This window comes from Lupinus angustifolius, chromosome LG11 (assembly GCF_001865875.1).
Source record: "Lupinus angustifolius cultivar Tanjil chromosome LG11, LupAngTanjil_v1.0, whole genome shotgun sequence".
Lineage (NCBI taxonomy): Eukaryota > Viridiplantae > Streptophyta > Magnoliopsida > Fabales > Fabaceae > Lupinus > Lupinus angustifolius.
In genome coordinates this window covers 12,176,858-12,195,141 of record NC_032019.1, presented here as the reverse complement: position 1 = coordinate 12,195,141, position 18,284 = coordinate 12,176,858, and the positions used below count along the sequence as shown (strand labels likewise).

The 18,284-nt window shown below is 33.8% G+C and overlaps 1 protein-coding gene across 2 annotated transcripts; it reads right to left on the bottom strand.

Annotated features, from left to right (window-relative positions):
* LOC109360798 (long chain acyl-CoA synthetase 8) lies at positions 119 to 7,875 on the bottom strand. 2 transcript variants are annotated; one of them, XM_019605924.1, is made up of 12 exons: positions 7,783 to 7,875; positions 5,966 to 6,494; positions 5,787 to 5,867; positions 5,382 to 5,651; positions 4,641 to 4,772; positions 4,398 to 4,571; positions 3,476 to 3,705; positions 1,901 to 2,018; positions 1,486 to 1,617; positions 1,268 to 1,402; positions 956 to 1,162; positions 119 to 453 (listed from the first exon to the last, which is right to left on the bottom strand). In XM_019605924.1, the coding sequence occupies exons 2-12, from the start codon at positions 6,428 to 6,430 to the stop codon at positions 289 to 291; spliced, it is 2,109 nt and encodes a 702-aa protein (XP_019461469.1). In that variant the 5' UTR covers positions 6,431 to 6,494; positions 7,783 to 7,875; the 3' UTR covers positions 119 to 288. The 2 variants fall into 2 exon arrangements, with proteins under 2 accessions (XP_019461469.1, XP_019461470.1); XM_019605925.1 differs by lacking the exon at positions 7,783 to 7,875 and adding an exon at positions 7,656 to 7,675.

Genomic DNA, 18,284 nt, shown 5'->3' with positions numbered 1-18,284 from the left:
AGAATATTGGTTAAGGAATTAAAAATAAGTTTTTTGCATTAGAAACATTAAAATTTTAGTGGTGATTTCCAGTATAAATTTTATTTTGATTCCTTCAAAAACATTTTTTAACAGCAAGTGAACACATGTTGATGATATTTCATGTTAATTTTTATGGTAGAGTAGTTGCATTACAAAAGATACATCATCCAGAAATATGATTAGTAGCATAAGTTTGAAGATCATAATATTAGAAAAATAAAAAACAGAGTTCACATAAATAACCCATTGACAAAAAGGTTAGATATTTCATGCATACAACTTGTGAAGATCATCTTTGAATCTGGCTTTCAACTGTTCTCTCTTTATCTTGAGAGCAGCAGTGACTAATCCAGATTCTGGTGTCCATGGATCTGGGAGCAACTTAATCTTAGCAGGAATTTCAGTTTTCTGCAGCTTTCCAGCTTTTGCAACCTGAAATATACAAAAAGGGAAATGAGCCACATTTACTATGCAGCACATATAAGGGTTGTATAGATTATAGATGCCTTGTTAAGAGAAGTTGATAGTGCACCGATTCAAATTGCGGACCGAATCAAGTGATGCGGCCACAATATCGCGGTTGCAGTGACCTCTGTAACCGCATCACACCGCAATTGTAATGTGACACCGAATCACAATGATACCGCATCATGCCACATTAAATTAAAGAATATTTTTTTTATTCGAAAAATTTCACACCGCAACAGCCACAATTCGCATTTCAATGGCTGCAATCACAATCGTGACCGCAACTGTAATTTAAAACACTGGAAGAGCCTAATGATGAAAGATTTATATATCCATTGTCTGTTACATTGAGAATACAGTTAAGTGGTTTATGCATATGTTGATAATTGATAAATTATGAATGGACAACCAAGGCAATAATATCCAGCATAAATTTGAGCATAGAACTATCTACATATTAGCTAACCTTGAAAATGGACTGTAAGACCTCAGTGACAGCTTCAGGTTTGTTACAAAGTTCAGAGAAATCTTTGTATTCAATACCAGCTTCTTGGGCCCACTTCTCCAAGGAATGACGTGAAGCAACAACTAGTGCCACACAGTAACTGTGAAAGGGATCTGCATGTACCATTACACTATCCACATAATCACATGATGAAAGTGCTGCCTCAACCTGCAGTTAAAGTGAAATTGAAATACAACTTAAGACCCAGAAAAGTTTTTGAAGCTTGTGTCAATACTTCCACCAGATTCAACAGTAAGGTCTAGTTTAACTCACCTTTCCCAGAGAAATATATTCTCCATGTTGAAGTTTGACGATATCCTTCTTCCTGTCTACAATCTCAAGACACCCATCGGGATGGAATTGCCCGATGTCACCGGTATAAAACCACCGCATACCTCTCTCATCAACCTGTACTAGGATAAAAGATGATAAGTGCAGCTTATATATGCACAAGAAAAGTGGCATGCATATAATGCAAGTTTGGATAGTACCTTGTACACTTCATTAGTTTTTTCTTCATTCTTAAAGTAACCAGCTGTCACACTGAATCCTCCAACTACAACCTCTCCTCGCGGCAATGGTTTGTCTGAGGTCCTATATCCTCCTTCTTCCCAAGAAACAAGCTAGACAACCAGATTATAAAAATTAATCAATTTCTCCAAATAAGGCTTTTAAGTGGCTGAAACTGCAAGTTCTATCAAAGCTTAAGAGATTTTTAATTTCTTATTTCGGAGGTACTACTTGCTAATGTTCGAAGTCAATTTTCTATTTATTTATTATTAATCAGATGAAAAATGTAATACTTAATGACAATTACCATGATATAATAAAATATTGGGTAGTAAGTAGAGGTTGGAAGTTGGCCGAACTAGATTTTTATTAACTGAGTCTGGATATACGACATACCTTAAGATAGCTACACGGAGGAGGTGGACCAACACGCCCCACGCTGTAGTCGTCCGCCTCAGAGAAAGCAGCCCCAGCAAATGTTTCTGTCAAGCCATATCCTTGTCCGATAGGAGACCTGTTGACAAGTAAATATAGAGAATTATAAATCCAAGTGGACAAATATAACGAAAAAAGCATTCTAATAGTGTTGACTCTTGAGAGTACAGAGAGAAGTTGCTTCGATACCATATCAAATTGGAAGGTTAGAGAAAAGAGAGAATAGACACAAGTGTTGTGAATTGCTTGAGTGATTCAAACTCAACATGTGTATATTTATACTCATGAAAGAATAGATACAACTTGCATTTACAAGAAGCATAGACCTGTTCCAAATTTAGGAAACCAACAGCAGCATAGAGACGGAAATTAATATCAGACGGAAATTTGGAGCTCTTTTTCAAATAGTACTCCATTATATTGAAATAAAATAAGCCTAGCTCCAAAAACAACAGTTCAACGCGTCTTGTAAATGCAAGTTGTCTTTCTTCCTTCATGAATACAAATATCAACATTCTGAGAGCAAAACACTCAAGCAAGTCACAACAACTGTACCTACTTTCTCCTTTCGTTTCCTACGAGAGGCATATGATGTAATTCATATCTTGATTGCACAATGGAGGCATAGTTATACACCAAGCGGCCAGCCCCAAAAACAATATTGCGGTATGCGGGAGCGGGGTGGCCGCTATACCGAAGATTATGGACACAACATAAATATTTTTAACACACACACACATATATATATATAAGTAATACTCGTGTAGACACAATGATTGGTGATCATTTCTGGATGGTATGATATCTAACTGTGTTTTGGAGGAACAGGTCGACACTGGTGAAAGGTTGAAGTCTCCAAACTCCGCCTCATTTGCTTAGGATGTTTACTAAGGAGAAGCAAGGAGCTGTCTACCAAGGATAATGCCAAGGTTTTGTCATTCAGGGGGGGGGGGTATTAGTTTCCTAGGCTCTTTGTTGAGATCGGTTGAGTTGATTTTACTACCTATAATAAGCTTAAGTGTAATTGAAGGCGAATGTTAAAAGATATTAAGGTTGTTAATGTTAGTGGGCTTTGTCTTATATTCTAAATATTAGTATAAATAAGAGTACTAGGTTATGGAATTGTATCACATTGTGAATTATTAATAATATAATCACTGTTATTATTTATCCATCTTTCTCTCTTTTGTTTTTCCTCTACCCTAAACCCTTAATTCTTCTAACCAAAACTGTGCTGTGAAATGCATTATACATGAAAATTGTCATTGACATGCACCCATTGAATATTATATATTATATATTATATATTATATATTATATATTATATATTATATACTATCTTACATTTGAAATTATATAGAAACTCACATTGAAATAATTAAATAAAATATAGAATATACATAACTCTATCTTCCCAGAACCATAACCTTAAATACACACGCATGTGAACACACACAAATAGACACACAATCATAAAGTTGACAAGTTAAAATTCCGACCAAGTAATATATGTACTACGAAGATGGGAATCATTACCCAATGCATATATTGATAAAGCGTTGTGAATCTCCGGATAGAGGGGCTCCACCACAAAGCATAAACCGGATGTGGCCTCCAAGTAAAGTACGGACATTTTTAAAGACGATTGCATCCCACACCCACTTCTCCAATCCCCAAGCCCCTAGCCAGCTTCCTTCTACAGCAGCCAGTCGGCGCTTGTATGCAATCTGGAAAATATTCTTCACAATCCCCCCCTTTTCTTCAATCTAAAGTACAACACAGAAAAGAATAATGAAGAGAAATAACTATTTAACGAATGGTTAAAAGCATTGAGTATGCAAGGAAAAGTTAAAAAAAAAGGTCAAGTTACTGCAATTCATGATTGCAAAGTGCCTATCCAACTCAATGTAAAATTTGACAAGATATCTACAAGACCAGTAATACTCTTTGGCAGTGAATGTTGAACACTATAGAGATCTCACTAGGGTAAGGGTAAAAAAATAGGTGTAGTGGATATGAAAGTGTTGATGTGAATGAGTTAACAAACAAGGAAAGATAAGTTATCGATTACAATGAATGTACTTCAAAGGAGAAGACTAATAAACACCACCATACAAAAAGTGGATCAAATGGAAGGTAGTCAAATTAAAAGGGGAAGATGAATAGGACAAATCATTAGAAAAGACCTTACTCTAAATGTATTTATTGGCAACTTGGGTTTATTCGAGCCATTGTTTGTAGCTGGCGCGGATTTTAAGATATAAAAAATAAGGGTATGTTCTCGGATATTTTTTGTATCATTTTGGCACCTTGACCGAGCGGTAAGGCAGGGACTGCAAATCCCTGTTCCCTACCTAATGGTATTACTTGATGGAGTAAGTTACTTCAAAAATATCTTTGCTAGCATATGTTTCGGGAGAGTAAATAGCTTTTCTCATAGCTACAGTTGAATTCACACCTTTTTCAGAACTCCATCTCGAATGCGGTCGAGAATCGCTGGTACTGCAGTCAAAAGTGTGGGCTTTAACACAGTAGCATCTCCCTTGGTTCCCTTCTTGATTTTACTAGATGTGTCTGTCAAAGTTAGAGGAGAGCCATAGCCAATTGCAACACCTGCAGCCAGCATAACAGACTGGACAACCACAGTAATTTAGGTATGATAGTATAAACTTCCGAGACGGTAAGGCCAAGAAGAAATTACCTCTGCTGCCATTTCAAAAACATGAGCAAGAGGCAAGTATGCCAAGTATACATCCTTGCTACCCATATTTGGAATCACAGTCATAACAGCTGCTGTAGTGGCTACGATGTTCCCGTGAGTAATCATGACACCCTACATGGTTACAACACTTAATCAGATTAAAATGAAAGGCATATCTTTGTGTTTGGAAGTCCTCCTAGCGCTCAATGTTAACAGACAAGAAAAATGCTACGATATATAAACAGTGAATTAATAAGATTATATTACCTCATATGGATCTTGTACATATACATATTTACTACCTAAAACTGCACTGACATAAATCATAGCAAGACCCCAGTCGCTAGTTATAAATTATGTTACTTAGGTATACATTCTTTAATAGGTTTCAGATTGTTCAGACAAGGATGATTCCGGACAGCACACGTGCAGGCCAGTGATTCAAATTGTGGACCGTATCACATGATGCGGCTACAATGTTGCGGTTGTGGTGATCGCCGCAACCGAATCACAATGGTGTGGCCACAGGGCAGCCGCATTTAGGCCGCTTCATATTCAAAAATATTTTTTAAACCACAACATAATTCAGCCACAATGACCGTGATCACAGTAACCACAACCGTGATCACAATCACGACAACAACTGCAATTTAAAACACTGCGTGTAGCATAGCACAAATATGAACAATAAATTATTTACACACAACAAAGGGCCATCGTTAACAAAAAGAAGAAACAAACCTTTGGCAAACCTGTACTACCACTTGTATACATGACAACAGCAATACCATTCTTGGAAGGCAGGCTTGGTTCGACGGGGTTTTCTTTCCCAAGTTTCTGAACTTCACTGAAAGATGCGATTGTCCAGTCACTCAAACTTCCTCTGAAAGCATTTTCTTCTACATCATCATCCTCGAAGTAAATTATATTTTGGACAGATGTTAGTCTTGACTTTATTGAATCCAACTTCCTCAACTGCTTGGAGTCACAGATAAGGGTAGATACTTGTGTCTGTCGATATTCCGAAGTTTCAAGTTAGGACATACCACACCACCCAGTTATTGTAATTATAAAGTATGTTTTGCCTATGATTAACTATTTTCATCTAATTATACTAAAATTATGCAAGAGATGACAATTTCGTACCTCGTTTAGCGAGTGTATCAGGGCATCCTCACCTAGAGAAGCGTAAATAGTAACAACTGTTATATTCTGCCGGAAGCAACCCTACAGTCCAGCAAGAATTTTTATGAATGCAGAACCAGTAAAACCCAAACATAGTAGTGGAATGGCACAAGGAAATCAAGATAACAAGGCAAACTTACCTGAAGGGAAATGAGCCACTCGGCCCGGGTATCAGAGAAAATAGCAACATGCCTATCTATATTATGGCCCAACTTAATAAGACCAGATGCAAAGTTGGACACACGAGTAAAAACCTCTTCATATGTTTCCCATTCATAGTCTCCTAGGTGGACTTTCTCAAACTTCCTGCCATCGCTAGCTGTAACTAACTCCTTTCCAATCTGTTTTCTAGTTCCGAGAAACCGATTGTGGGTATATTTCTTACAAGATTGCTCAAATAGATGGGCCATCGTTGTCGCTCCTTCCCAAGGAACTTCAGCCAACTCAGGTTTTCGAGCATTACGAATTGCATAACCTGCCTCACCACCAACATCTACTGGAACCCCTCTTACTTTTCTTCTCTTTTTTCCCAAGAACAAAGCCGAAAACAAGACAGGAAACAAAATGCCTATGGCTATAGCAGCCACAGTTCCATGATCAGCCATTTCTTTCTTCAACAAATTGACGAGATATAATGGTCCTTTTTAAGGAGAACACAAACTTGATTACCTGAACAAAAATCAACAAATAACAGTTAAAATAAGAAATTCAAGATGAAGGGGGTGAAAAGAAGAAGGAAGGATAAGGAATCCTACTCATAAAAAGTACAAAACAGAACACAACAAAGACAAGTAAAAATTATTCACCAAAATGAAAGACAAGTATAAGCCAATATGATTATGAACTATGATTATGAAGTTTATGAATGGAAAGTGGAAAAAATAATATGCTGTTGCTACACAATTGACTAAAATTGCTGAAAAATTTATAATACATAAGCACTACCAGTCTCCAATAAAGCTAGTTCCTAAAAGTGTCAATATATTCACATATTTTTACAAGATGGAAAGAAAAACAGGAAATTCTAACTCAGATTATACAATTTATATTTTTCCAAATAGGCAGAAAGTTTCTGTTGATTAAGAACTAACTCAGCATCATATTTTGGATCATTTTGTGAATTGATTTTCTATCAACAAAGAGCATAAACCTTAATATTTGCATTTTCCTCTATTTTAATAAGAATTTAATGTTTCAATTACTTTTCATCATGCTGATGTTCAATTATTAACAAAAAAAAAGTTAAAGCTTGAGAGTGGAACCAATACAAAACTGAACCTTTTTTAAAATCATTTTCCCATACAAATGGTCTATCAGATTTGGTTCTATGATATCTCAACTAGCAGATCATTCACCAAAAACAGAAAAGGAAATGTAAAGCAAGTTATTTCATAGGTAAGCAATATGGAATTTCAAGTAGAAATAAGAGTTTACAACAAATTCAAGAATACAAAAATAGAAAAGGAAAGAAAGTAACTAAAATATCTACCTATTGATATTGAAAACTAAATCCATTCAAAGTTCATAGTCACCAAAAGTACCATTCATTTTTTAAAAAAAAACACATATAATTTGAAGATCAAACTTAAGTAGAATATAAACTTCATATATATCTTTTATTCTTCACTCATAACATTAAAATTTCAATTACTTTGACCTAGTAGACACTTTGACCAAGACGAATTCAGTCAATGCAATAAATAGATCCAAAAACAAAACTTAATCAAAACCCAGAACAAAATTAAGAAGAAGTACGTAAAAATCAGTGCTTTACACATCAAATCATCTAAACAAAACATGTAGAGAACGTGTATAGAAAAGAATCCCAACCTTTCACCTTAGCTGTAGTTAATTTTGATCAAAATCTCAACCCAACAAAACAACAATTTCATAAGTGATTATTCACAGAACAAATAGATATATAAAAAATGAGAAGATCATGTTCATAAAACAATACCTTTTTGGGTATAATGAAAACGATAAGATTAGGTAAAGTTCTTTTCTTTTCTTTTCGTTTTTCTTATTATTCTCTTCTATGTGTGTCCTAATAAGTACACAGATTTTTGTAAGAAGCACGCAGAAACAGAAGACATCAACACACGACACGTGTCTCTTTTTCTATCCGACACGTAACATTAAAATTAGAGTAAATTACACCTGAGTTTTAGAGTTTTAGTGAAATTATATAAATTATCCCTCATATTTTTACACTTACACAAACTCCTCAGTTTTATACTTTCATTACACTAACCACCCTTACCTGATAAATAATCCTCAAAACATGGTATATTGTGGAAACAAGTCCAAATAATATACAAATAAATGTATTTATTATTTTTTGTTACAAAATGCATCAATAATTCTAAAGATATATTGTTTAAATCACTCTGATACTATATCGTAACGAACCAAAAATAATAAAAAAAGAATTGACTCGTTATTATTTGGACATGTATCCACAATATATCATATTTTGTTTAACTAAATTGCATTTTTTGCATTTTTTATTTAAAATATTACACTTATTTCTCATGTAGGGGTGATCACGATAATGAAAGATAAAACTCAGGGGTGATTTATATAATTTCGCTAAAACTCAGGGGTGTCAGTGTAATTTACTCTTAAAATTAATATAAGGTTTAAGGTTATTTATATCTATACTATATATAAAGCCAAAACTTGAAATAACTTCCCTCATGGTGTAATTTTCATTTCCTATTTTGTCCTTCACATTATTTAATTTTTACAAAAAAACTATATAATCCTAAGCAATCACCACCAATATATTAATTAACCACATATCCCACCTTAAATTAAACATTATCATAAATACAAAAAAATATAATATAAAGTACACCGAACACAATAAATACATTCTAATTCAAAAAAATGAAATATATAAAAATGAAATATGTAGTATCACACAATATTCACCGGCAGGCACGAAGTATCTATACACACTAGTTAATGTAAAAGTGAAATAAATAAAAGGAAGTTTATAATAATTATTACAAAATGATTAGTTTAGAATATAAAAATTGGTTATTATTATGAAAAAATAAACAAATACCTAACTTTGTTTCAGGAAACAGTGTCGCCCCCGACTTTAATTTAATTTTCAGAAAATGAAAAAAATTCAATTTATTTAAGTTGGAGTCTTTTCTTTTGTTCAATCTACAGATATTGTAGTTAAATTAAGTGGGGAAATGTCATACCAAATTTTGCCTTAAATATATAGAATTTATGTCGTATATATAAGAGAATGAGATATTTACCTATTTAAAAAAATTCAAAGATTATATACTATAGTCTTAACATAGATCAATACTTCTATATTTAAATAAAATAATAAATCTACTTTTTAACTAACTTTTTGGGATTTTGAAAATTATATTATATTTTTATATACATTTTTATATTAAAAATATATATATAATAATATTATTTACATTAAAATAATATAATATAATATTTCATATAATATAATTAAATTGATCGTAGACACAAGGTCAAATGTTTAATTTATGGGAGCAATATTGGTTAGAAATGATAACCATGAACCCCAAATGAGATTACTTTCTTACACAATAATACCCAAAAGAGAATACAATATCTTCTGTTATAAGAAGATAAGTTATCTCCTACTGCTAGTGAAAATCATGACATGTGTCATGTTTCATCATTTTTTATAAAAATATTTTTAAAATAAACAAAATAGCACACATATCACATTTTTACTGGCTAGAGGAGATGAATTATATCTCATAATATGAGGAAATACATTATTATGATAAATTTATATTAAACATTCTTTTTTCACTAGAACTTGACATACTTGAAGTTTGAGTTCTAGTAGTTGCAATGCAAACGTGAAGCCCACCTTACCCGTTAAAAACCCCACAAACGTGATAGGCATTTGGACAGGCAATTATGGACTGATAGAAGAAAAAAATCATGCCCTATGTCCAATAACTGCGAATGAGCCCCATCCACTTTACATAAATTGCCAATAGTACTTGGTTCTCTTCTATGCAAACTATTTATTGGCTTGTGTTATTAAACTAGTCAATTAGTTTTAAATTTATTAAATCTGTATTTTATGAATCATGATCAAATTTCAATGAAGACAATGAAATGACAACTTTGCAAGACCACTATAACAATTTAATGTGTCTATTACTTTCTTTCAACTTTACTAAACTTTAATCAGTTGTCAAATACATTGCATATATCATAAATTAACAAGAATGGTTAAACCTTACAAATTTAATGATAAATTTTACTTGGTATAGCATTATGTAATAATAATGATCACAAAGATATCAAAATGTTCAATTGTAGTTTTTTTTTCATAAAGAAGAGTCCTTCTTAATTTTGGTTAGGTTTTGATTAAAATGTCAATATCAATAAAATAAGAAAAAGGTTGAAGGCTTTGAAGAGTTAAAAGTACAAGTTTAATTTTTGATTATCTCTATAGTTTACTTTAATTTTGATTATCACATAAAGCTTTTGAGAAATATTTTGCAAAGTTTTAAAGGGGTGGAAAATAGTTACAAAGTTCTAAAAAGAAGTTTTTAAAACATCAAGTAATAAATTATTTGAAACAGAATAATAAATTACTTGAAACAGAGTAACAAGTTACTTGAAACAAAGTAATATGTTACTTAAAACAGAATAGACAATACCTGATTATTGTGTCCATGATCTTGGTTAACAAGGACTCTAACTTCACCTAGAGGGGTGAATAGGTAGTTCAAGTAACAATTAAACTCATTTCAAATTACGAAAGATAATCTAAAAAATTATTGGTTTTAATCGATTAAATGATTTGCTTAACAAATTAACAGAAAGCTGAACTTAATCGAGTAACTGAAGGCTTAATCAATTAACCTGCTAGTTTTCTTGAAAATCTTTTGGTTCTTGATATAGCAAGAAAACAATGATTGAACTAATCTAACATGCTCTTAAATAAGTTACTTAAAGTTATTAACATAATATATTCACTTATGCAATAATCTCTAAATGAATATAATCAAATGAAGCAAAAATACGATATTTGCATGTAAGTAAAAGTGTAGAGTAAGAAGAGAAGATAACACAACCGATTTATTCTGGTTCAATTGCCAATCCACATGCAATCTACATCCAGTCATCCCTTATGGTCTTGGAGGATTTGTTTTACTAGAAGAAATCAAATGTTTATACAAAACACTTATTCCATTAGGAATTCTCTTGGACCTAGCTTCTAATGGCTCCTCACCACTTCTAACGAAGTATGCCTAATGAGACCTCTTCTTGGAACTTGACTACATCATAGGATATCTCTTATATTTCTCTGTCCCTCCAAGGTGATACCTCCCATACTCATAGAGACAAATTTACAAATCGATCGTAAACGATGTGTACAAAGTTCTATTTCACATACAAAATGCTAACCATAAAATAACAATCTACCATTTGATGAATCTCACAAACTCAAAGATGAATATGAATGTTTAAGATTCACAAAATGAAAATCTTTGAAAACTCTCAAGGTATGAAAATAAACTCTTTCAAAGATTCACAAAACTCTCTATTTTCATATGAAAGTTTCTTTTTCTCTTTAAATAAAACACTCTTGAAAAACGTGTATCAATATTGCATCAAGTTTATGTATTACTCAGATACATTTGCATAAGAGAAAGGATGGTAAAATAACATTAAGTTTCAAACTGTTCTATTGAGGATAATTGATTAAATAACTACTTAATCGATTAACGTTTCATTAAAACGTCCAAAATTTCAAAATAGAAACTGACTTAGTCGATTAACCATGTCCTTAATCGATTAACGGGTTTCCCATTTGCAAAGACTTAATTGATTAATCAATGTCTTAATCAATTAACGTTTTTTCTAAAAAGACTTAGTTAATATTGCATGAACCTTTAACATGAATGATTGATGCATGATTTTGAAAAGGATATAAGTATTAATGCCCAAACTCACGTGTGCATGCTAAATGCACCTAAGTCATGTTATATTTTGAAAATCTCTTTATGCAATTTGTTAATACTCTAATTATGTGAGATTTATCTTAAGGTTCACTCAACTTAGACTCTACCCATTCAAAGCATCTTTGGACCCAAAAAATAAAAAAGATTACTCTTGTCTTGATGATTTTTTCTTGAAGCTTGAATATGAGTCTTCATGTTATTGTTGAAATGTTCTTGTCTTTAAGCTTTAAGATTTGTATTCATCAAAATCAAGTTCTTGCATGCTTGCATTCATACTGGAAGTGCTATTTCGATTTTGAAACTCAGCCAACACATACCCAAACAAATCAGTACCTTCCCAAACATCTTGTAGTTCCTGGAATGGAATTTGAAACCCTTATAAACTATATACATATATCATCCTTAACATCTAAAAATGTACAATACTTTCACACAATAATTTAATATGATTTTAGGATCAATCTTTCCAAATTTTTCAAAAAACGTCGTGATAAATTTTATGTGTTTCAATGTTTCTTAAAAACCAAGAGCTATGTGTGATATTTTTCTGGAATCCTTCCTAATTGATGTAGAAGCAAGACCAATGAATCTTGAAGATGAAATTTTGAGTATATTCAATGATGGCTGTTTCAAGGTCTTGGAATTATTTCCCGACTCTTGAGAACTATGAAGTCTAACTTAGAAAGTTGGAGTAGCACTTTTCAAAGTATTTTGAAAAATATGACAATAATTAATCATCCACTATGTTTTTATGATGAAGCATTCCCCCCTTCACTATATAAGGGACTTGTGAGGAAGATATACAACAAGCAAGTGAGAAAGAACAACATAGAGAGAAAGTGAGAGAATTTATACCCACACAGTGTGAGATTTGTATTCCTAGTGAAATACTAGAGAGAATTTGTATTTCCATCATTTTTGGATGAGATTGAGCGTTATCCTCTTAGTAAGAGAGAGTCAAATATTATAATCCTAATTTCTATAGTGGAGATATTTTCTGGACTAGGTCCCGTGGTTGTTTCCTTCTCACATTGAAGAGGTTTTTCCATGTTAAAATTCTTGGTGTTATTCTTCTAATCTTCTCTATTTTCTTTATGCACTTGCTGCTTTAGCAAGTGCCCATTTTGCATCACATAGAGGAGAGAAATTGATTTTGAGTTTCCCAATAGTGGTATAAGAGCTCCCAGGTTCATTCGGGGAGCTTAACATATGTATCCAAAGATGGAAGGAGTTGCTAATATCTCATTTTATTAGAAGCTGACAACTATTTTTATTAGAAGCCCATAATGGAGGATCATTTATAGTGCAAGGGTATGCATGAGCATATTTCTCTCAAAGACAAGCCAGAAGGTAAAGGTGATAATGATTGGGATCTTTCGAATCTTGCAATGATTCGAAAATATATTGATAGAAGTTTATTTGAGTATGTGTCCACATAAACAAATGCTTATGAGTTGTAGTCGAATCTTGAATCTATAATTGAAAAGAAAACTCCCAAAAATAAAGTATCTCTTGTCAGAAGGCTGGTGAAACTCGACTACAGAGATGGTCAGAGCATGATAGAGCACTTGAATTCATTCAACGGTGTTGTAAATCAATTGACAAAGATAGACATGGTGATAGATATGAGTTGCAAGCACTTCTGCTACTAAGTTCGTTACCTGAAAGCTGGGATAGATTGGTAGTCACGCTCAACAACTCAGTCCCCGATGGGAATGTCTCAATGAACACTATTTCAGACAGTCTATTGAATGAAGAATATAGAAGAAAAGAACGGATTACATCTTTCCACTCTGAATCAAATGTTGTGGAAAGACATGGAAGAAGTGAAACTCATCGGAGGAATGGATCTTGTGGAAGAAGCCAAAACAAATTCAGAGGTCGCTCTCAATCTCGCATGAGGTTAATAACATGCTATTATATAGTAAATAAGGAGATAAGAATCTGAATGCAGGTTCCTAAATAGAGACCAAAAATATGGAAATGTTCATGAAGATTTAGTTGATTCAATGAAAAATGGTCATAAGTCTACCACAGCCGTCGCCGCAGAGGATGATGTTCTCCTTATTGGAGAAGACAATTACCTAAACATTGCATAGGTTGATTGTGCTTGGATCATTGATTTTGATGCTTCTTTCCATGTAAGGCCACATGAAGGTTTCTTCTCAAACTACAAGAAAAGTTATTATGGTACTATGAAAATATGAAACCATGTTACTAGCAAGATTGCGGGAATTGGTAATATTGTGCTCCTAATAAACACAGAAGGAAAGCTTGTAATGAAAGAGGTGAGACATGTCCCAAATATGCGTCTCAACCTTATCCCAACGGGTAAGTTGGATGATGCTGGTTTTGTACGCCACTTTGGTGTTGGAAAGTGGAAATTAGCAAATGGCAACCTAGTTATTCTAATGTGCTCACATAGACAACGTCCGCAAAGTGTTGTTGAATCTAACCTTATATTATATTGCGCTCACATAGACAACACCCACAACGTGCTGTTGAATGACAATTCTAAGCGCTATTGTTTTTCTATTCTAGCGTAATGATTCAACTTCCATTTCAAGTGTTTTTCTATGCCAACTTTTGTTGGTATTAGATCTCATCCTCTTTATATTGAGAATTTAACAAGTGAATGCGAGAGTATGATCCGCATATCTTGGATGCGGAAGAATAAGCAATCAATAGACCAATATTGTTTGATGGGTTTGGCTACATATACTAGAAGAGAAAGCTAGTGGCCTTCCTAGACACTTTGAATGTTGATATCCAGGAGCTGATAGAATTAGGATATACAGAGCTTATAAGTGGAACTGGAGAAGTTCTACCTTGATCATCATGGTGTACATATTAAAAGATTCAGCTACAACCCAAATTGTGTGAAATTGTAACACATATTAAAATCATTTTTTGAACTAAAGATTTGATATTAAATATGCACTAATATTTTCATATACAACGGACATCTTTATTGGGGTAAAATTATAGTATACACAACTAGGGGAGTGAATAGGTAAAGTAGTACAACATAGATGCTTTTCTAGTTTATCGCAAATATCAAGATATAAACCATGATAATCGATTATCTAAAAGGTCAATCGATTATTCAAAGAATTAATCACTTATTTAGTAACTCAAAAATCTTGGAAAACTTAGGTTTCTTGTTGAATAAGTTTCACGAAAATAGTTCTTTCAGATTCAATTGCTTAACAATAGTAAACTAAATAAAATATGTAGATTAAGATTCGATTTTAGCAATTATAAAGAATCAAAACTAATATACGTTAAAACAGAAAGTAAAGAGATTAAGGATAAAGAAAAGTGTGCCAATAGATTTTATTCTGGTTCGTTTGCGGGTCCACTTGCAAACTACATCCAGGCCTCCCCTTCTAATCTTGGGAGATTTTTCTTCGCTATGACATTCAATGTATTTTTACCAAACATACTTCCAATCAATACAAGACTTCCCTTCTTATACTATGGAGATCCGTAATCGATTTGACCCTCACTCCTCTATGGATACCTCACCACCTATGGTTCTGACCCCACCAATCCTAACTCACTTCCAAGAATCTTATAATAGTGAATATCTCAACCCAATCACAACTAAGATTTTATACCTAATTCTCAAGACACTAGAGAACCTTCAAATCTCTCAACTAAATTGAAAAACTAAATCTTGGTAATAATGCACCTAAATTTGCTAATATGACTATAATCTCATACCTAATGACATAAATCACACAAGAACTCCTAGTTTCTAATATGATGTATGCATGGTTTTTTCAATATGCAATTTTGCTAACTTTTCTCTTTTGATTATCAAAGAAGCACTAACTCTAATCCCATAAGATTTCACTCAAAGAGTTCATAGAAAAATATGAAATTTTGAAATTTCATATTCTAAACCAATGAGAATATAAACATTTTTTATACAAAACAATTTTCTGTTGATCTAATCGATTACGAAGACTGGTAATTGATTATCGGAATGGTAAAAGAAAGATATCTCGTGGACATAGTCGTTTATCAAGACTGGTAATTGATTATCGATGTCATAAGACCAAATTTTTTAGCTACTGAACTTTGAATAATCAATTATCACTATGCATAATCGATTATCATATTTCATAAAAAGATAATGGATTATCATCTTAAGCTAATCGATTAAAAGAGCTAAAAGGTAATTTCTTTGATATGAAGAATGAACCTCCTACATGATAAATATATATGCAATATACGATTTCAAATATATACATTAATAAGAATATGTTTTCTTGTCTATTGATGAATGAGAGTAGTTATATATATATATAGAGTAATGATAATGCAATGAGAATCAGATCCTAAAATCAAGGGATACACTTCTACAATTGAGGAATCAATTAAGCAACAATAATTGCATGTTGCTGAGGCGTATAACAATTATCTATTACGCCCCCGCAAGATGAAGGTTCCATCGGAAACCTTCAGCTTGAAAGCAAGTTCACGAAAGCGAGTGGTTGGCAGAGGTTTCGCGAGGATATCTGCAAGTTGGTCTTTGGTGGATACATGATAGACTAGTAGTTGTTTAGCTTGAACCTGTTCGCGTATGAAGTGGTAATCAAGTAAGATATGTTTCATGCGATAGTGGAGGACATGATTTGAGCATAGATATGTGGCACCAAAATTGTCACAAAGTAGTCTTGGAGGTGCAAACATAGACACATGCAATTCTTTCAGTAGATTTTGAATCCACATGATTTCAATAGTAGCTGTTGCAACTGCCTGATATTTAGCTTCAGTGGAGGACCTCGCAACAGTCCTCTACTTTTTTGACAGCCAAGATATGGGGTTACCTCCAAAGAAAATGACAAAGGCAGAGGTGGAGGTGCAGTCATTGGCATTGCCTCCCCAATCTGCATTAGTATATGAGAGCAAGTCAAGATTGTTGGGCCTATGAAGTGTGAGCCAAAATTAATGGTGGATTTGAGATAACGCAGAGTGTGTTTAAGGTGCTGAAGATGCATGGTAGTAGGTTTATGCACGAATTGAGCTAATTTGTTTACTGCAAAGGACAAATCGGGTTGAGTGAGGTTGAGATATTGGAGAGCACCAATAATTCTGCGATATATAGTAGCATCTGTTGTAAATGTACCATCATTGAGGCGGAGTGTAGAGGAGGAAGATAAAGGTATGGCAGTAGGCTTCACATCATGCATGTCAAAGCGCTCAAGTATCTCCCTGATACACTTGTGTTGTGATAGTAATAGACCAGAGGGAGTTGGAATGAGCTCAACTCCAAGGAAATAATATGGAGAACCCAGGTGTTTTAATGAAAAACTTTGAGCAAGAGCTTTAATAAACGTATTTAAGAACTGTACATTATTACCAGTGAGAAGAAGATCATCCACATATGCTAAGAAGTAGGCTTTGACATTGCCTACTGTATAAATAAAGAGTGAGGGATCACTTTGACTTGTCCGAAATCCTTGAGACATAATGAATTCTTTGAGTGCATCATGCCATGCTCTAGGCGCATGCCTTAAGCCGTAAATTGCTTTGTGGAGACGACAAACATGGTTAGGATGTTGGGAATCCTTAAGGCCAATGGGTTGAGTCATAAATACTTGCTCTTGAAGCGTCCCTTGAAGAAAGGCATTATTGACATCCAATTGGTGCATTGGCCATTTGTGAGTAAGAGCAAGAGTGAGAACGATTTTGATAGTTTGAGTTTGAACCACCGGTGCAAATGTTTCTTTGAAATCCAAACCCGGGCATTGAGTGAACCCTTTTGCAACAAGACGTGCTTTTTAACGAGCAATGGAACCATCAGGATGTCGTTTGATGCGGAAAAGCCACTTACAACCCACTATGTTTTTGCTTTTAGGTGGAGGTACAAGAGACCATGTCCCATTATGCATAAGGGCATCAAATTCATCAGAAACAACTTTTCTCCAATGCTCATAACGCATGGCTTCATGTATGTTAGACGGATCTAAATTCTCTAGGAGAGGGTGATTAGAGGCAACAAACACCCGTTTGGGCTTGAAGATGTTGTTTTTGGAGCGAGTCACCATTGGGTGGATGGTAGTGGAAGTATCAGTCCTTGGGCATGGTTTAGCTGTAGATGAAGTAGGTGAAATTAAATAGGGTGAGTGATTGTTACCTGATGAAGATTCTTAAAACAAGGGGCCCTCTTCATTGGTCATAGATAATGGTGTTGTATGTTGAGGTGGTGCGTTTGCTACTGGAATGGTGATGTGGTTTGGTTGAAGGTCAAGAGGGTGGGGGCAATGCGTAGTGTCTGATAGTTGGATTAGTGAAGGGTATGGGAAAATGTGATCCTAAAACTTTACATGCCTAGAGGTATAAATTCGCTTGGTAATGGGATCTAGATAGTGGTAGGCATACTGTGAGGTAGCATAGCCAATGAATATGTATGGGTGAGATCGTGGTTGGAGTTTATTGGAGGTGTAAAGGCGCA

Bases quoted from the DNA above. Each gene is read 5' to 3' on its own strand.
- LOC109360798 (XM_019605924.1), bottom strand. From the start codon at position 6,430: ATGGCTGATCATGGAACTGTGGCTGCTATAGCCATAGGCATTTTGTTT. The intron at 1,618-1,900 runs GTATGTCGTATA...CTGGTTGTCTAG, and splicing joins CTCCGTGTAGCTATCTTAAG to CTTGTTTCTTGGGAAGAAGG. The intron at 454-955 runs GTTAGCTAATAT...TGTATATTTCAG, and splicing joins TCTTACAGTCCATTTTCAAG to GTTGCAAAAGCTGGAAAGCT.